The 21,332-nt window shown below is 42.1% G+C and overlaps 1 protein-coding gene across 1 annotated transcript in view; it reads left to right on the top strand.

Annotated features, from left to right (window-relative positions):
- SLC26A4 (solute carrier family 26 member 4) overlaps positions 1-5,000 on the top strand; it is a 44,986-nt gene extending 39,986 nt beyond the window's left edge. The window contains exons 20-21 of the mRNA XM_021682905.1: positions 2,192-2,275; positions 4,977-5,000. Coding sequence (XP_021538580.1) covers positions 2,192-2,275; positions 4,977-5,000 — 108 coding nt within the window. The remainder of the gene's footprint in view (positions 1-2,191; positions 2,276-4,976) is intronic.
- The last annotated feature ends 16,332 nt before the right edge of the window (positions 5,001-21,332 follow it).

Raw genomic sequence — 21,332 nt, 5'->3', positions numbered from 1 at the left:
GGTAGTACCTGATACATATCAATTTTATAATGCGTGGGTTTACCAATAAAAATAGACATTAGCTGTAATAATGCCTTTTTAGAATATAGGTGGTGAGTCTTGGATTTTCTGTGATTTGTGTATACGATGCACAATACAATTTAAATCTTCAGCCATCTGGAAAATCTCGATGATAAATGTCTTTAAATAGGATCCATTAGGTCATAGGTGATCTTTGAAAAAGGAAAAAAGAAAAGTCATGAATCAGCCCAGAGTTAATTCTTTCCAACAAAATAGAATAGACCCTGGTTTCCCATGAGCCTCCCTATTTTGTCAACTCTCCAGACGTATCCCCCAGAGAGCCAAGCATTCCAGACTGGGTCATTGGACAGGGCATTGGGCTGGGTCGCTGGGCCTGGTCCAAGAACCTCTTCTTTCATGGACCTTCTGACAGTGAATCTGGGCAACTAAAACAAATACTTATAAAATAACAACAATAGTAATTAGTCCAGTGACACAGTGTACTATATTTTCAATTGATTCCTTCTTTTTAAAAATTAGGATGAGTAGATTTTTATTGTAGATTGGAAGTTGATGTTTGAAGTAAAATTAATTTAGAAAACAATGGTGCATTATTCTCTTCAGCTCTTGTTAGTGGAGAGACTGCTTAATGCTGCTGGGGAAAATATTAGTACTAAATACCAAGGTGTGGATCTGAAATACATAAAAGAAAAAAAGTAGTAAAACCACAAATGTCAAAAAAAAGAAAAAGAAGAAGAAGAAAGCAAGCAAGCTACATGCAAGATGCTCATCTTTGAAAATTCATAAACCTTTTTCTATTTTCTAACTTAAAATTCTCTAACCCATAGGTAACAGCAACAACAAAGCAGGATCATACAAAGCATCTAAAAAAAAAAAACCCCTCACATTGGAAGTATTTAAAGTGAGGTGTCAAATTCTTTCTCAACATGAAAATGGTTGTTTCGTTATTTGTTTTTACTCTATTTCTGATTCAAGGTCTCAGGCCAGGAATGCCGCAGAAACCACTGACCAAGAGTGCCCCTTCCAGGGTTAGACTCAATCTTGTCTGCCAACAGGGAGGCCTTGTGAGTGGCTGGGATGGATTTTTTTGGCCCTGAACAAGTGTTAGACTGAGTATCACTGAACGCTTGTGTCATACACTTACTGGTTCACTGGGTAGAGGGTTGAGCAGTCCTGATGACCTGTCACACCAGGAACTTTTACTTCTATATGCCCTCACTGTCTAGCACAAAGCCCCATACCCGGTAGATGGATAGCAAATGACGATAAATCTTGCCTGTGGTACTTTCCTTCCCTTAAAGAAACATAACTTGCGTGTTTGGATATTGTGGATGCAGTGGTGTGACCCTCTCCCTGTCCTTTTATTTGACCATCACAAGGATTATCCCAGGATAGCCTCAACTGGTGGTTCTACCTGTCCCCTAACTTTTATGTCATGACCACCTGCACAGGGACTTAAGTCTCTAATGCATTTCCCCTGAGCAAAGAGAATTGGGTTATTTATTTCTGAGATGCAAAGTCACTCAAAAGCACTTTGAAACACTACCCTTGCCTTGATACACATCTGGAGTTGCTTTAGAAATATCCTTCTTCATACATAAGCCAAGGCCCAAGTTGTTATTGGTCTCCTCTGTGTGGAAGATTAAATTGCATACTACTGCTAAAAAGCAGAACTTCCCCGAACAACCAACCTGTGTGGTCCGTACACTCTGGCTTCCATTTCCAATAAAATTAATTTTCATCCAATTCAGCCGGGGACGGCTTATTGTCATCAGTCACAAGCCCTTCACTGGGCACTCACTGCGTGCTCGATGGGGTACTAAGTGCTCTCAGCTCCACCACTGAAGGAGAAACACGATTGGCTGCTGAGTCATTTAGGCAGACAGGGTGACTCGGGAAGCAGTACACGCTTCAGAGGTTGGGGAAGAGAGCTGAGAAGGAGCTGAGACAGTGGAGAGCCATGCCAGTTCACACTTGAATGTGAAAAATTAGTATGAGGAAAAATCCTGAGGTGGGAAATGTAAAAGAACAAGAAAGCTGAAAAGGATTATGCGGTATGGAGATTATAGATGAGAAGCACCAGCAAAGCTTCGAATGATTTTCAGAGGAGTATCAGGGTGGGCTGATGTCATTGTCTTTCCAATAAATATTCTCTGTTCTCTTGGTCAAGATTACTCTCATCCAAGACTGTAAAGATCCTCTTGAATTAATGGAAGCAGAGCTGATTGAAGAAGAACTTGATGTCCAGGATGAGGTATGATCATTATTTCCTTTCAGTGAAAATAATTTGGATTGAACCTTGACTGAATAGCATAATACAAAGAGTGACTATGTCTGACTAAAACCATTCAGGGAAAATGATTTTTAAAAATATACCAAAAGGATGGCTTCATAGAAAGGGGAAAATGGAAAACAAGAATTGTCCCTTGAAGACATTAAGTACTTAGGGACCTTTTGCCCCAGACATATAGGCACAATCAGTGACTGGGAGCAGCCAACACACTGGGCCTGATTTTATACCTAAGCCTCTGCATATGTCTTCTTCCTTCCCCACCTAAGGACTGTGGGATGGGGGAGAGGTAGATGGAGGGAATTTTTAACCCAGGAGTTTTATAAGCTTCAGGAGAAGTACGTGAGGGACAGGAACCTCACGGAACTTTCTTCATCTGGCTGATAATGGTAAACAAGACACTTCCTCCATTTGAGACTGAGCCCATGTATTTCTGATGCTCTTGGGACATCAGACTCTTCCTAGGAACCTTGACCTAAACGTAGTATCTGACTGAATCTTTGTGGCTCCACCACCAAGTAAAAGATTTTAGTTATTTATTTGCCAGAGAGAGAGAGAGCGAGAGCACAAGCAGGGGGAGGGGCAGGCAACAAAGGAAGATCCTAGGAATTTTAAAGTTAAAAGATGTCTTGGAATATCAAGACATCCACATCCTAGCCCCTGCAGAAATCTCTCCTACTTCATCCCTAAGGATGTTCACTCAGCTTGTGTGTGAACATTTCCAGATATTGGCAACTGATAGCTTTTCAAGGGAGTTTGTCACATGATTGGATGTCTCCAAGTGTTAGTTTTGCTTCCCAAACTAGATGCAGCCTTTCTTTAATAACTACCCAGTGGACTGAGGTCTGCCTTCTTTAGCAACACAAGCCCTCCCACTGAACAGCCTTTACCTATTTGAGAGTAGCTCTCAGGGGTCCAACAGACTCTACCCCAGGCTAGATTCCTCTAGCTCCCTTTGTTCCTCATGGGCGCAAAATTTGTCAAGAGTGGGACACAAAATCCCAGGTGGAGTTAGGTCAGCGTGGAGATTACACAACCATAATCAACCTTGATCTTGTCAAAATATGTCTATTACTGTGACTTTAAAATGTTTATTTTCATTGCAGCCACCTCAAAATCTTGGCTTCTTTTTTTCTTTTTTAAAGATTTATTTATTTATTTGAGAGAAAGAGAGAGTGAGCACAGGGGAGGGGCAAAGGGAGAGGGAGAGACTCTCAAGCAGACTCTTGCTGACCGTGGAGCCCAACGCAGGGAGCTTGATCTCACGACCTTGAGATCATGACCTGAGCTGATATCAAGAGTCAGATGCTTAACCGGCTGAGTCACCCAGGCACTCCTCAAAATCTTGGCTTCTACTGAGCAGGGGCCAACAAAAAACTTGGTCATTTTACACAAACTATGGCCCAGCTAGGCTCCCCATTTATAGTTATGTAATTGGTTTTTTACTCTAATGCAGGGTTACACATATTTTTGCTAGATTACATCTTGTTGGTTCTAGTTTACGGATATAGTTTCAAATTCTGAACTCATCACCCAGCATATTAACTATCCATCCTACTGATGTCATAGGCAAATCTGATTAGCATGCCTTCTCTGCCTTATTCCAGATCTTGATAAAAGATGTCGAGAAGAATAATATTTGAACCCCTGTGGTATAATCAGGCAGTGAGGATGACAGGCAGAGATTTTTGTGGAGAAAATACATTGCTAGGGTGAAAATCAGAGGTCCTGATCCTTAGTCCACCAGCTTAGTGAGTCTGGAAATGTCATTCTTTTTTTTTTTTTTATAAGATTTTATTTATTTATTTGCCAGAGAGACAGTGAGAGAGGGGACACAAGCAGGGGGAGTGGGAGAGGGAGAAGCAGGCTTCCCGCGGAGCAGGGAGCCTGACACGGGGCTCGGTCCCAGGACCCTGGGATCGAGTCCCACATTGGGCTCCCTGCTCAGTGGGGAGCCAGCTTCTCCCTCTGCCTGCCACTCCCCCTGCTTGTGCTCTCGCTCTCTCTCTCTAGCAAATAAATAAATAAAACCTTTTAAAACAATTGGAACTTAAGAACTTGCCACATTACAGAAGTATTTTCGGATTGCCACATAAATTAATGGCATCATTATTCAGGTAACATAAAAGGATCATTTAGTTAGGGTCCTGTAGGTAGCAAAGGAGTAGAGTGGAGTGGTTTTGAGGGTATGAGCTGTATTTTTAAAATTTTTTTATTATTTAAATTCAATTAACCAACATAGAGTCCATCATTAGTATCAGATGTAGAGGGTATGAGCCTTAGAACCAGACAGATATGTGTGCCACCCCTGAATCTAATAGTTACTGGCTGTGTAGCCTGGGGAAAATTACTGATCATGTCTTCATTTCAGCTTCTTCATGTGAAATGGAAATAGTAATACTTCACAGAGTTGTGAAAATTAAAGGATGCATGTAAAAGTACTATGTACTCTTGTACATAGTAAAGTGCTTGATAAATAGTACTTGTTGCTTTTAAATAAATCTAAGAATGATGAGGTACAAAATTGAGTTTTTACCCTACACACACCTAAGATGAATAATGTGAGTAACCCAAACTATCAAATCATATTTGTAAAAAACAAAGAGCATTAGACTAAAGGAGAATTCATTTGTATGAACACTTTGTTTCCCCTTCGTTTCCACAGGCTATGCGTAGTCTTGCTTCCTGAAAGCCGGCTCAGGAGATTGCTATAAGCAAGGACTGCAAGGCAGAATTCACCCACCAATGTCATTCTATGCAAACATTTTCTGCATTGACTATTTCTTTGGACTTGAAACACTCATTCTCTTTCCATTTGATTTTCAAACCTCTTCCATTTTTTTTAACCTCTTAACCAATGAAAGAGAACCACTAAGAATTTTTTTTAAAGGCTTTATTCATAAAATAAATAGCCTACCTCTAAGATGTACAAAATGCTGAGGAGAATTATCCAGGTGATTCAGCCATGTCCAGATCTGCTAATGTTATGCTGCTGTTCCCCTCCCCCGCCGCCCCACAACAGATTTGCTAACAGTGTTCTCGTGGATACTGGTGTACCTCTGTTTAGTCGGGCTAAGTGTGCCCCAACAGTCTCCGTGGGCAGGTAAATCAGGAAGGATTATCCTAAAGAGAAATCCATTTCTGACTGACCTTGATACCCATGAGCTGCACTGGTCAGTGTAGGGCGACACTGAATAAATGAATTATTAACGCGTTTATCAAGAAAAGTCTTCAAAAATCACTTTTAGTGAATACATCAATGAAGTTTTTAAAATGTAAACTTAGTACCTAATAATCAATGTGATTATATGTGACCAGATATGTAACCAGAGTTCAAAATTTAAAAAAAAGAAAAAAAAGGTTCACTTAAAAGCTGATCTAGTTTCGAAACACAGATTCAGAGAAGTGAAGCAATAAGATTATTGTGGTTTGTAGAAATCATTTTTTGATATGATAATAGTCATGGATCACAACTGAGATCAAATAAAATATATGACAGACTGTCTCTAGCTTAAAAATGCAGCTTTAATTTATCTTAGTTAATCGAAATGATCATCGTGTATAGGTCTATAGAGGTATGGTCTATTTAAAATCGAATGCAAAAATTGTGTTATTTTGAACCAAAAAAATTTTGATATAAGACTGAGTTTATATTTTTCTCTAAAACTTTAGCAGCATGTGAAATATGTGATCTTTAACAGAATTCTGACTACCTTTCCAAAAAAAAATCTAAAAAGTGAACATCCTGTATATAAATCTATGTTTAAAATGAGTTTTTTAAGACAGAACATTCTAAATGAGCTTAATATCAAAAGGAAAACATTGGTTTGGAATATATACATTGAATATACTTAGGTTTTTAAAAATCCATATTTTAAACCAGAACATTTTATATCTTTTATTTTTACTTAATCTTTTCTGAGTGCCAATGATTTTCTAGGTATTATATGTAATATATAGTCTTTAGTCCTGAGGACTATTTCCATGTATTTCACACTGAAGTGAATGAAGTTGTACTTAATTTCTAGGGAGAAAGAAATACTCAGGTCGCCAACTAAGAAACTGTTTTGCCTGGTTGAGATTTATATTGTACCTTTGGCACAAATGTGTGAAATTTCCAAATGTGTTTGGCTATCCAAAGGCAGCATGTCTTATCTTTCTGTTTCTTAAATACAATCAGAAACAAGTCATCTACTTCTGACGGATTATCATCAGTGGTCATATCAAACTGGTTAACTAAAAGCATCCCTGTCATTTCCCCTTACGCAAATCATTCTGCATACCGGAATTTGAGTGACTTGCAGTGGATTGCAATGTTACAATATTCTTTCATTTATGGGTTGTACTGTCCTTCACTGATTTAGAACAGATGTCTCCCCTGTTGGGAACAGCCTAAACAGGATTATATTATCCAATTTCCACACCAATACCTGCCTATAACAGGACAGATCTTCTAAGAGTGAATATAACAGTCTTGCAGAAAATGGATGAATACCTCTGTTTAATAGAGGAAATATGCACTGCGCTTTTTTTTTTTTTTAATTAGTTGAAGGAAATTCCAAAGTTCCATTTTACAATAAGGCTAGAGTCTTGTAAAGTCTTGGGTCCACTTGTGACTATTACAAGACCACAGTCTGACTTGCTTCCCAAGCACACTCTAGGTGTATTGTCTTTTCTGTGCATTTTGTGAATAGTAACCAAACTTTTAAATCTGTATTGTCAATGGAGATTTTACTTGAAATTGAAGTTGTCTTTTGTTATGTTTTTAACCTATAGGATAAGATTCCAGTGTTTGTATATGAATTTCAATAACAAATGAAAAAAATCAAACATGTACATTTGGAAATATTTGCACATATTTTTTATTAAATGTAAAGTAGCCTTTCAAACTACTCTGATGCATCCTTTTTGAACAAAACTATTAAATATAATAAAAATGCTACATTTTAAGTTTGCCATTACTCTCATCAGCCATCAGTTTGCTGTATTCTTTATAGCTCCACTTCTGTTTGTGCGCAATGTCTTTTTGCAAAGACTTTTCAATGCAATAAACAACGTTACGAATAATCTCAGTTAATTCTTTTTTTTAAGATTTTATTTATTTGAGAGAGAGAGAGAATGAAAAGGGGGCAGAGAGAGAGGGAGAAGCAGACTCCCCACAGAGCAGGGAGCCCGAAGCTGGACTCGATCCCAGCACCCTGGGATCATGACCTGAACCAAAGGCAGACGCTTAACCAACTGAGCCACCCAGGCGCCCTAATCTCAGTTAATTCTTGTAATTCTTACCCAGGTATTTCCAGTTTATTTTGTGCAATGATTTTCATTATTTTAAACTTTTTTTTAAGATTTTATTTATTTGAGAGAGAGAGAGAAATCACAAGTGGGTGTGAGGGAGGGGCAGAAGGAGAGGGAGAAGCAAGGCTCCTCGCTAAGCAGGCTCCTCGCTGAGCAGGGAGACCTACATGGGGCTCGATCCCAGGACCCTGAGATCATGACCTGAGCTGAAGGCAGACGCTTAATGGACTGAGCCACCCAAGCACCCCTTGAGCAAACTTTCACACTGGTACAACATACATACATATCAAAAGGATACAAAGTGTAGTGTGCTGCTTAAGGAATTTTCACAAAACAAGGACACCAGTATAGCCAGCACCCAGGTCAATAAGCAGAGCATAACCAGCAGCCCAGAAACCCTCTCAAGCTTCCTCCCAAGGGCTAACTACTAACACCTGTGTGATGTCTAAATGTGGTGTCTGTCTGATCGGATGTGGGCCCCCAAATTGGGGCAAGGATTGGCGGAAGCAATGGCATGGAAGGTTGAAAGAATTCACTTGAGGAAGAACAAAGGAGATAGGAGTTTATTGAAATACACACAAGGGAGTAGTGGGCAGGACAGCAGAAGAGAGGCTCTCTGCCATGAGGCCGTGTGTAGGGGCTGTTTTTAAAGGGGGAAGGGGAGGAGGTATGGTGACATATGGTATCTTCCCTTTTTTGGTAACTGCCTAGTTGTAAGTAGCCCATTGGTTAGTTAGGGCCTATCGATATTTTGAGGTGGGTCACTTGACGGGCCTGTGAGGGGGTCACTGTGGGCCTTTTCTACCTTCCATCGCTCAAGCCTGTTTCCCTAAAAGCAGCTTCCACAACTTGTTTTTTTGAAGTTCAAATAAAAGGAATCAAACAAGATTATCTTTTTTTCTCCCTCTTTTTTGTGTCTCACTCCATTCAACATTACAATTGTGAGATCCATGTTATTGCACATAGCAATCCTTTGTTCTCACTGCTGTAAGGCATTTTGCTGTCTGAATTTATGACCACTTATTTATCCACCCTACTGTTTGTGAACATTTGTGTTTTCATCTTTTGGCTTTCATGAATAGTGCTCCTGCAAACATTCTCATTTTTGTTCTGTTTTTTGGTGAAAATATGCACACAATTTGGTGAAGTATCCACCTGGGAATGGATTTGCTGGGTCGTGTACACATTTTGCTTCAGTAGATACTGCAGTAGATATCTAGTATCTATAGCAGATTGTTTTCCAAAGCATTGCACCAACTTATACTTCTTTCAGCTGTGACATTAGAGTTCCAGTTGCTACACATTTTTGTCAACACTTGGTTTGTGTGTCTTCTCCATCTGAGATATTTTTTTTAAAAGATTTATTTATTTATTGAGAGAGAGAGCACAAGTGGGGGTAGGGGCAGAGGGAGAGGGAGAGAGAGAATCCTCAAGCAGACTCCCTGCTGAGTGCAGAGCGTGACATGGGGCTCAATCCCAGGATCCTGAGATCATGACCTGAGCTGAAAATCAAGAGGATGCTTAACCAACTGAGCCACCCAGGTGCCCCTCCATTTGAGCCATTCTTATGGGTGTGTAGTAGTATCATACTGTGGTTTTAATTTGCCTAAAGAAGTTGAGTGTCTTTCTCAGATGTTTATCATTATTTACATATCCCCTTTTGTGAATTGTCTGCCCAAGCCGTTTGCCAATTTTTCTTTTTGGTCATCTGCCTTTTTCTAATGGCCTTGTAAGAGTTTATATGGTAAGGATACAAATCCTTTGTTGTGTAGGGGCCAAGGGTGGGCTGCCCCAAAATGGGCCACTTTGGCATGAAGATTATTTTTGAATTAAAAGCAATCAAAACCCAGCAGATTCAGGAAAAGCTCTTTACCTCCCCTACAGCTGCCTAAAAGAATTTAGATAGATGACCTACTCAGGAAGAGAGCTGTCACCATAGATAACTATATTATGATATGAACTAGGTAGGGTAGACAGGGAGAGACCCAGCAAGGCCTATTTGATCAAAGTCCTCTGTGTCCCATTGTTTCTGAGTGGCCCCGCAAACATTTAACACTCATTTACTCACTCATCTTCCTTATTGCATTCCATCCCTTTGAGGTGCCAGACCCCTACCCCTTTCTCCTTAGTTCAGAATGACATATGTCTCTTTTCACCTGTCTTTGGAATCTCCATGCCTGTGTGGATTCCCTGTATGTACGAAATTAAATTTAATTTTCTCCTGTTAAACTGTCTTAAATCAAGTTGATTATTAGTCCAGCTAGAAGGATCTTGAAGGGCAGAGGAAATTCGTTCTCCCCAGCAGGTAGAAATACGTATTACAAATATCTTATTCTATTTGATGGGAGAAAAAGGAGCAAAGGTTGGACTTTGCTGCAGATCACAGTCTCCAGCCAGGATTCCTGAAGCATACAGATTGTAACACTCCTACAGTTCCCTCAAGGACTCTCTTTAATGTTTTATCACTATAGCTTTGCTCTGGTGTTACGTCCCCCTGAGAATCGTAAACATCCCCCACTGGATGTGATTAGCAATCATCCTTGAAACATATGACCCACTGATACACATCTGAAGGGTCTCATGACTACTGTCTTACTAGACAGTAGTAAATAACCTTATCTTAACAGCAACTAGCCCCTCAAGGTCCTGGAAGCCTTGCTTCCAAATTCCTTGAGAGACTTATGCTATCCCTAACCCCCAATAACCAAAAGTGTATAATCAGTCATTCCTCACAATCTCAGGGCAGTTCTTTCTACCCACAGGCCCTGTCCCTGTGCTATAATAAAAGCCCCTTTTTGCACTGAAAATGTCTCAAGATTTCTTTCTTAACCACTCAAGGCGGCCCCACATCATATCCTGTGGATTAGCTTTTCAGACTTAATCGTGCCTTTTTAATTTTAATGTAGTTCAGTTTATCATTTTTCTCCTTAATGGTTAGCTTTTTTTGGGGGGGGGTATATAGTTTAAGAAATCTTTGCCTAAGATAATGAAGATATTTTCCCATGTTTTCTGACAAAACCTTTTTTTACTTCTCACATTTAGACATATATCTGGAGTTGATTTTTGTATATGGTGTGAGGCAAGGAGTGAAGAATGCAGGGTGCACAGTAGGTGCTTAACAAATATTGCTGGAAGACTGAATTAAGCTGCAGTGATGCTAACCAAGGCCAATATGGGTTGGGAACAGCAATCAGATTAGTATACAGTGGTTCAGAGTTTCCTGGGCTTGCAGGCCTGTTCCTGGGGCTTACCACAGCTCACCTGCCTTATCTACCTGCTTGCCCTGTAGGTTTCCAGAAAAGGGGCTGGGGATCCACTTGGATGCACACAGAGCTTCACGGAGCTGGAGGCTCTCCTAGGCTCTATACTCATTTTCAATCTGCTGACAAAGGTAGCCCACTTCATCCTTTTCTTCAGGGACATCTTTGGGCCTGGACACAGAAGAACTGTTTTTGCATGAGATCTAGCCTGAAGGTCATCCCCCGTGCACTGTTTTAGATCAAGTGCTCCAGTATTGAGTACCCCCTGCCCAACTTAAACAAACAACTTTTTGAAATAATTATGGATTCACAGGAATTTGCAAAGAAATGTACAGCCAGATTCCACTGTACCCTTCACCTAGCCTCCCCCAGTGTTAACATCTGGCGTAACTACAATAAGTACAATATACAACTCATGACATTGACACTAGTACAAACCACAGAGTTTATTCACATTTTGCCAGTTATACATACACTCATTTGTGTATGTGTGTGTGTGTGTGTGTGTGTAGCTCTATGCAGTTTTATCCCATGTACAGCGTAAACCCCACCACAATCAAGATGCTTAACTGTATCTTCAGCACAAGATTCCTTCTGAGGGCCCATTTTAAAAAACACTCCAGGGGTGCCTGGTAGCTCAATTGGTTAAGCTCAATTGGTTGAGCGTGGGCTCAGGTCATGATCCCACGGTCCTTGGATTGAGCCCCACTTCAGGCTCTGTGCTCAGCGGGGAGCCTGCTTCTCCCTCTCCCTCTGCCCACCTCCTCCCCCCCGCCCCCCCGCCCAGGCTCCTGCTGTCTCTAATAAATAAAATCTTAAAAAAAATAAAATAAAATAAAAAGCACTCCAAGCACAGACACGCCTCTCCACATTGCACTACTCCCAGATATCCTGAGTTCTTATTTAGAGGAGCACCTCTGATAATACACTTCCTACAGCCTAGATAAGTTGAGCACTTAATATTCTATTTAAAATTTGTTTGCAATTTTTTTTCATTCTTACTCATTACCATCCCGGTCACAGAGGAGCTCTACACCTCACAGCAGGAGCATCTGAAGGTCACTGTTTAGATGAAAGAGAATGGTACAAATTCTTGACCGACCAGTGCTACAAATTGGCAGGGATTCTTCAGAAGGGAAACCAGGTATGGCTCTTACCTTAGTTCAGGCTGCTGTAACGAATTACCATACGCTGGGTGGCTTACACAACAGACATTTATTTCTCACAGTTCTGGAACCTAGAAGTCTGAGGTCAGTGTGCCAGCATGGTCAAGTTCTTGGCCAGTGCCCTCTTCCTTATTTACAGAGGGTTGTCTTCCTGTTTCCTCCTCACCTAGTTAGCTCTCTGGCCTCTTCTTGTAAGGGTACTAATCCCATCTTGAGGGCTCCACTCTCCTGACCTCATTATCTCTCAAAGTTCCCACTCCCAAATACCATCATTTGGGATTTATGGTATTTTATGGACATAAATTTGAGGGAGACACATTCAGGTCACTGCAGCTCTCTTCAAAGCAGCTGTGAACAAGGTGGCATTGCCACAGAGCTGAGGAAGGGCTCTGATCTTTGCATGCTGATCCAAGCAGTCAACCCTACCCCTTCCAGGTGAATTCACTTCCTTGCTCTTCCATTTGTGGTGAATCTAGCAGAGCAGGATCCTTGAACCCATTCCTCCAAGTCTATACCATATACAAAAGGAGGCTTGAGCATCCTTCTCTACCTGGCACAGAAGTACTCAGGTGAACAGGAGAGATCTGTACCATTAGACCACATGATCTTTCTCCACTTAAGTGAGTAAGGGGAAAAGTGGTGAGCAGTGAGGCTGGGGTGGGGGTGAGGAACAGGGCCAGGTTATGAGGGGCCTTGTGGAGCACATTAAGGAGCTTGGATTTTATCCTCTACTCTGGTAAGAGATAAAGGCCAAATGGCTGGGTCCCATTACCTAGTTAATCCAATCAGCTGACCCAGACACCTAGAGATAAATTCCGAAGGTGAAATTAAAGTAGAGATGAATGAACCTTTGTTGTTTAGTTTCCAAGGAGAGAGTGACAGATGAAAACAGATGTTATTAATTAGCTTTTGTGACTTAAAAAGCTTGTTCAAGGGATGTGATTTTTATTTCTCCAGTTTATCCTTAAGACAATTTTAGTATTCTATTATCTATAATGATAAATGTAATCATAAAAGTAATGAGGAAAACATGTGCTATATTAAAACATTTAAGGCAGAAGTAGATCCTGATTTGATACTGTAGAGTTAACATTCCTTACAAACATGTTGTTTCAGTGTGGGAGTCACTGTCTTTTCTGGTGTTACTTGCTTATAAAAAACAAAACAAAACAAAAACAAACAAACAAAAAGAACTTTTGGTCCTTAAAACAAAGGAAGACACGACTGCTTAATATTTCTGTTTAAACCAGTTATTAAATGTCTGTGACAAAATACAAGGTCTGAAAAACCTTGGAAACCACCTCCTCCCAAAGAACTCAAGGCCTTGAACCTTTGGGAGCGATGTTTTGCTCTTCTCTTCCTTACCTTCCCTTTTCTTTATTGGGTAGCTGGCCTCACCAGAGACACAGTGAGGAAGCTCAGGATAAAAATCTAAAATCTATACTCGGGGGAGAAACAGTATGGAGGCCAAATTTGCCTGCTTACATAGGTGAAGCTAGTTTCTTTTTTTAGTTTCATCTGCCTTTTTCCCCCCTTTTTTCAGACACTAGTTTTTCCATCAGTTCCTTATTCATTCATTCATTCACTGAGCATCTATGTTGTGATAGGCGCAGAACTAGAAGCTGGGTATATAGTGAGAGGTAAACCAAGAACACACACAACCTCTATTCTCATGGAACTTAGAGTCTAATGTGGGAGATGATCAATAAACAAGTGAACATCCCAGTAAATATACAACTACTACTTGTAGAGGCTGGAAGGCGACAAGAAAAGGGCCGTCTGTGATAGAGAAAAACAGGGGTGGGAAGGCTGTGCACTCTCCCCGAGGAGGTAATATTTAAGGAAAGAATTAGCATGCACAGATCTGTAGGAAAACTGTCCAAGCAGAGGGAACAGCATAGGGAAGAGCCCGGAGGTGGGAAGGATTTCAACAGAGAAGGGAGTTATCTGGAATTGAGAGATCAGCAGGCTGAGGAGACTGCCAATGTAGGGTCCTAAACACTCAAGAATCTGTACTGGAAAGGCACAGAAAGGCTTTAAACTGGGGGGTTGTTTTGTGTTTCTGGAAGATGACTCTGACAGACACACAGACTTGTTGGTTTCTACGTGCAGCTAGCTCTGAAGGGATGTACTTAAGGATCTGGTCATTTTGGAACTAGGTGGCCAGGGGACAGAGGTGGGAGGCAGAAGTTTTACTATGGACCCTTTATTAACTTCTGACCTTGGAGGTATCATATATATCCCAAGACTGGAAGCAGGAACAGAAAGAAGGCTACTGCAGATGCCCAGGACAAATCTGAAACATACTTGGGGAAACTCGGTGATCAGACTGTGGGAGTGAGGAAAGGAGAGGCATTAAGATAATCCCTGTTTTTGGATTCAGGATTGAGCAACTAAGTGGATGGTGATGATAACTGAAATTGGGGAGAGGTGAAGAGGGACAGTTTGAGGGCACAGACATTTCCAGAATTTCTATTTAGGAGAGGCTTAGGGGTGGTGAGCTAGTTGGAAGTAGAGGCTGGAAGAGATGTGTCTTAAATATGCATTTGTAGGGCGCCTTGGTGGCTCAGTTGGTTAGGCGACTGCCTTCGGCTCAGGTCATGATCCTGGAGTCCCTGGATCGAGTCCCGCATCGGGCTCCCTGCTCGGCGGGGAGCCTGCTTCTCCCTCTGACCCTCCCCCCTCTCATGTGCTCTCTCTCTCTCTCATTCTCTCTGTCTCAAATAAATAAATAAAATCTTTAAAAAAATGCATTTGTATTGCATTTCTATCATTTCTAGGTTCAATTATAGTGCAGTAACCTCAAATATACACACAACACGCACACACCTCAGAACTAAAAAACAGTAAAAACCTCAGTGACTTATACAACAGAGTTTTTCATGTTTTTTTCCTTGCTCACAGTTAGTTACAGGTCTAAATGACTCTCTGGGCAATTTTCCTGCAAGTGATGGCTCAGCATTCCAGGCTGCTTTGATCTTAGGCATCTGCATCTCAACACATGATAACTTTGGGACAAAAGGGGGAAAAAAAAGACAGCGAAGAGAATTGTGCACCTGTTCCTAAATATTTCCACGCAGATGCAATATGTGTAATTTCCCTCTCACATTTCAGTGGCCGCAGTAACTGCCATCACCAAGTCTAACTGCAGGGAGACAGATAAATAGAATTCTCCCAAATGTCTAGGAAAGGAAGGAGAGCTGGAAGTATTGGTAAAGCTCTAGTGATGTCACTATGATACTTACATAAGAATGAAAAAACCTCCAAAGTTTGTATAAGAATGGGGTACATAAAAAAAAGGGGGGACCTGGCTGGCTCAGTAGGTGGAGCGTGTGACTCTTGATCTCAGGGTGGTGATTTTGAGCCCCATGCTGGGTGTAGGGACTACTTAAAAAAAAGAATGGGGTATAGGTTATGAAGAGAGTTGAAATGTGGGCTATCAATGAGCACCCCCCTCCCCACCATTAGTATTGTGTTGTGTGTGTGTGTGTGTGTGTAGGGGAGACCCAAGAATCCCAATTTCGGACACATTAAATTCAAGAAGCCTCTATCTAAATGGAGGTGTCAAATAAGCAGCTAAATCAGGAGGTCAGAGGATAGGTCAGAAGATAGGTCCAGGCTAGAGATAGAATTGGGGAGATTAAAAATATCTATCTACATTTGGGCACAAGAGAGTGAAGTCCAGTGGTCTAGGCCAGTATGGTTAGGGATAAGATGGTCTAAGGAACATGTAGAGGATCATTCAAAGACAGTTGTTGGACAGAACCCTGCTAACAACCACAATTACCAAGGGGTCTGAAAAGGAGACTGGGAAGGAATGATAGCAGGAGAAGGGGAGAGTGAAGAGTGACTTTGTTACAACTAAGGGGAAGAGCTTTAAAGGGTGTATTTCTGCTCTTGTCAAAGCAAACTCCCCCACCTGTATGACAGATCCCTGCCCCTTCTGCATCTCAATTCCCCTCTCTGCACTGAGTCAGATCTAGCAGCACTTTACATGCTCGAGTGACTTCACTGTGTCTTTTACGGGGTGGAAGGGGGCAGGGGGTCTCTGTGGGCTCTCTTTTACAAGAGCACTAATCTTATTATCTGCGAGGGCTCTGTCCTCAGACCTGATCACCTCGCAAGGCCCCATCTCCCAATACCATTACCTTGGGGGTTAGGTTTTCAACATAGGAGTTTTGGGGGAGAACATGAACATTCAGATCATAGTAGTGCTTTCTATCACATTGCCCTGCTTTGTTTCCTTCACATCATTTACAATGCTACACTTGATCTTAGGCAAAAGGCCAAGAAGTGATACGGCATTTACAATTCTAATTACTGTTTACTTGTATACTGTGAGTCTGACCTCATCACCCCAATACAAAGCAAGTTACAAGAAGATATAAGGAAAGCTCAGTTGGTGAAGGGGATGAGGATTGGGGAGAATAAGCAGTGGTTATTTCCTCTGAAAGTATCACATTTTCAGCAACTTTAAGACAGTATGTTGATAAGAGAGTTTTTAATAATATGATGACAATAACATTGGAGCAGGCATTCTGAAATTCCGATTGTGAAGCAAGCAGAGAAGTTAGTCAAAGGTTGGCACCTTTATGAGGGCTTGCTGTCCAATCAACCAAGGTCGTGGGGCTCCCCATGCCCCCTGACATGGCCCTGGGACAGAGAATTCGGATGTTATGACCTGGCTACAGCCCTGAGACAGGATCTCATCTACTTCTGCATCACAGGGCCTAGAACAGTGCCAGCCAAATAGTAGGTGCTCAATAATTACTGAATAATTTTACATAACCTTACATAAATTATTTTGTCTACATAATCATATAACATACATTATTTCATTATTTATACAATAAATAAAGTTGCAAATGTTGCTGACAGCTTAGTTAGGTTTGGGCTGAATACTACCCAATGATTTGGACATGAACTTCACCGGTAACCTCAGTGGGAGCGTTTGTAGTCGGGGGTGGGCAAAATGGCCAGATTGCAGGGAGGGAACAGCAAGGGAAGAGAGGAGTGGGGCCAGGGAGACTGCTCTTTCCAGAAGCTGGCAGCAAAGGGAAGTAAGAACAAGACAGTGAACCATAAGATGCAAAATGAACAGTTTTGTTTTGTTTTAAAAGGCAGAGACTTCAACATTTTTTGTGTGTGAGGAGAAAAGAGCCAGTAGAGAAAGAACTGAAGATGCATGAGAAAGGAAAGCTGGTGGTGTGTGGACAAGAGGAGATCTGGCATCTACAGAACCAGGAGTTCCCTTTCCCACAGGATACAAAGGAAGTAAGGACAGGTTGGGGGTAGAGGTCAGGAAGCCGAATGGGTGGGCCTGCCAATGGCCTTCATTTTCCTTCTAAGCATGAAGTACAGAAACATCACTTCCCAAACTACTCTTTAATTTCTCCTCTTTTTTTAAAAAAGATTTTATTTATTTATTTGACAGAGACAGCAAGAGCGGGAACACAAGCAGGGGGAGTGGGAGAGGGAGAAGCAGGCTTCCCGCTGAGCAGGGAGCCCAATGCGGGGCTCCATCCCAGGACCCCAGGATCATGACCTGAGCCGAAGGCAGACGCTTAACAACTGAGCCACCCAGGCGCCCCTCAATTTCTCCTCTTAACCAATTCTGTTCCCCATTTACAGATCCTCTTCACTTCTGTCCTGTTAGACTATCACCTCCTCCCTGCTCTGGAGTGGCCCTGCAGCCCCTAGGCCTTCAGCTGGCTTAGCGTGTGACCATGGCCAGTTGTCTGGGACTGTCCTGCTCTTTGATACCCAGATGACAAAATCTTCCATCTTATGAAACTGTAGGCATTCCAGACTTTTATCTGATTTCTCTAAGTATTAGTGAGGATTCCCATGGAGTGTCTGCACATTTCACAAACCCTATCACCCTACTTCTGAAACTCCGTTCCAATTGGTATAATTATTCAGCCCAAAGATGGCCACAAACCTCTCCCTTAATTCCCAAAAATATAACTAAGTTATCTGAAACAAGCTTGTATTTGAAGGCTTAGAGGTAACAGAAGGGAATGACAAGAAAGAAAAGTTAAAAAGTGCTATAATTCAAACGCCCGGCCCATTTTATTCTTGCTCTACCTTGAGATCATTTTCTCAGATGTCAGAAAAGCTTATCTAATTGCAAAAGCACTGTTGATATTCCTTATCACACAGAAAAACTTGCTAAAAACCCTATTTGAACTCTTCTGCACTTCCAAGTTTCTGTTCCTACATCAGCTGTCCGTTCCCTCATCTGTCCTTCCAGAAGTTTCCTCCCACAGTGCATGGAGATCTCTGGTCTTCAGCAGAGCCCTTCTCCAATCATACCAGCTCAGCAGAACAAAAGCTGGAGGAGCAGATGTCTGCAAAACAAAAGCCCCCGTTGTTACTCACACCTGACCGAGCCTCACACCACCACACCTGGAAACAGAATAGGAGGTTTTTCCCAAAGTTTCTCTGTGAATCCCCAGCATCAGAATCTCCCAGGGTCTGGGAATCAAACCAGAACATGTTTGACTTGTAACTGTTTTAGATGATGGCTTTAGGAAATTATTATGAATCAAATGCTTAGTTTGGGAGCCAAACTGTATTTATATCTATGTATGCACATTGCCTTATTACTATTACCAATGCAGTATTATTGCTGTCTCTTGATGTAACTTCCAAACTGAAGAAATAGTGTTATGGGGGAGATTTTATTTACCCATGTCTGGTGCCACCTAGTGGACATCATCTCCTCAACAGCTTGGAGTCGGGATTTTTATCCACCTGGCAAAGGTAGTGATGAAGATGAAGATGGCTAACGCTCAGGAAGTTACTGTTAGGCATTGTGTCAGAGGTAATGCTAATCTATTTAAATTCATTGGCGAATTTAATCTCCAAAACAATACTAAGCAGTGGGAATCACTATCCCCATTGTGTAAAATATGGAAACTGAGACAAGGAAAGCTTAAGAGAGTTGCCTCTCAGGAAGTAAACGGCAGAGCGACAAGTCCAGAGTCCAAGCCCTTAACTACTGAGCTGAAACACTGAGGAAATTCTATTAATGAAAGAATTCAATAGTGTGTGTTTATATATTGGAAGGTGATGTTGCTGGTGTGGTTTAGCACCTGGTTGGGGGGGCGGGGGGCGACTTAGACGACTTAGGTACTAACAGGTTCCAAGGAAGTAGCTCAGTTGTCCCGAGGCGTTAAGAAGGGGCCAAAGAAATGTCCTGCACTGGACACTGGGCAGACAAGATTCATTCCTCTGCGTCCTAAATTCCTAAACTCCTAAAGTCTGTAGTCCACAATGCAGGCGGGCCAGGCCTGCATTTTTTATTGTCTTTCATTGCGAGAGATTAGCAAATATTCACAGTAAATGGGATAGCCGAAGGCTGATACTCTCCCTCCCCACACATCAAATTAGAAGCCTCAGACTCTATTCTGACAATCCTGAGTCTTTATTCCTGACAAAGGGAGAGTGTATCACTCTCCAGCATCTCAGTGAGAAGTTCAATGCAAAGGAGGGTCTTTTTTTCTGTGGAGTAGACCATAGGTGCCGTCAGGATTTTTCTATGTAACTCGGGAAAATTAAGTCATTCCCAGATGTCTTAGTCAGCTGGAGCTGCCATTACAAAATACCACAGACCGAGTGGCTGATACTGCAGAAATGTATTTCCTCATAGTTCTGGAAGCTAGAAGTCCCAGGTCTGGGTGCCGGGGTGGTCAGGTTCTGGTGGGAGCTCTCTTTCCAGCTCATGGAGCCTTTCCTGGGTACGTGTACAAGAAGGGAGAGCAAGTTCTCTGCCATCTCTTCTAAGGGAACTAATCCTATCACAAGGGCCCTACCCTCATGATGTCAATCTAATCCTAATTACCTTTTAGGGGCCCCCACCTCCAAACATCATCACATTGGAGGATAGGACTTTCAATATATGAATTTGGGGAGGGCACAGATATTCAGTCCATAACATTCTGCCATTGGATGACCAAAATTCACTTCCTTATCGCATGCAAAGCACATTCATTCCATCCCAACGACTCTGAGTCTTACCTCATTTCATCAACTCTGAAGTCTAAAGCCCAAAGTCTCATCTAAGTATCACCTGGATCAGGTATGGGTGAGGCTCTAGATAGGATCCATCCTGAGGTAACATTCCTCTCCGGCTGTGAACCTGTGAAACCAGACAAGTTATGCACTTCCAAAATACAGTGGTGGGACAGGCATAGGGCAGACACGCCCATTTCCAAAGGGAGAAACAGGAAAGAAGGAAGGGGTGACGGGTTCCAAGCCAGTCCAAAACTTAGCAAGGCAAATTCCATTAGCTCTTAAGGCTGGAGAAGAAACCACTTTGGTTCGATGCTCTGCCCTCCAGGCCCGCTGAGGCGGCAGGGTCACGCCCTCAGTGTGGCCGAGCAGCCCTGCCCATGTAGCTCTCTGTGCGGTCATTGTCCATGCAGCTCTGCTGAGCAGCCCTGCTCTTTGAACCCAAAGTGGAGGCAGCCTTGTGCCCCTTGCACCCCCTCTCCTCAGGGCCTCAGGGCCTGTGGTGGGAGTGGCAGCCTTGCTGATCTCTGAAATCACCGGTGGGGTCCTTTTTTTCCTTTTCTTGGAGGATAGCATACACTCCCACGGCCAAATAACTCCATGGTCTCCTCTTGTAAAATCCAAGGCTTCCAAAAGCCATCCTTCATTCCATCCCATCTTCTCTACCCCCTTCAAGTCGCACGGGTCGTGTCTCTGCTGGTACTAATCCCACCTCTATGTCTGGCTTCTGTTGGAATGGCTGATGAGGTCCACAAGTTACTGCACCCATGATTTCTGCCAGATGACTGTTGAGCCCCACCCTTGGTGTTCTCCTCAAAACAAGCTTTGTCATTTTATGCAATATGGATAGGCTGAGAATTTCCCAAATCTTCACTCCTCCATCTCTCTCATTTTGCATTTCACTGTGAGCAGTTAGGAAGAAGTAAGCTGCTCTTCTTAGTTGCTTGGAAATCTCCTAAGTATTCCAATTTCGTCACTTGCAAGTTCTACCTTCCACAAAACATTAAAACACAATCTAGCCAAATTGTCACTTTACAATAAGGACCGCCTTTCCTCCAGTACACATACTGCTCTGATAACATGTTCATGTGTCTGTGACCTCACCAGAATCGCCCTTACTGTCCACATGCCTTGTGTGCACCTCAAGAAAACAGTACTCCACTGCCTAGATTCATTAACTGCCATATTTGCCTTCTCTATATGTCTATATGCCTATCTAGCTATCCATTTGTTGTTCAAAGTATCTTGTGGACATCATGATACTCTATCTCTGTCAGCATGCAT

Source organism: Neomonachus schauinslandi, chromosome 12, assembly GCF_002201575.2.
Source record: "Neomonachus schauinslandi chromosome 12, ASM220157v2, whole genome shotgun sequence".
NCBI lineage: Eukaryota > Metazoa > Chordata > Mammalia > Carnivora > Phocidae > Neomonachus > Neomonachus schauinslandi.
This window is presented reverse-complemented; position numbering and strand designations above follow the sequence as displayed.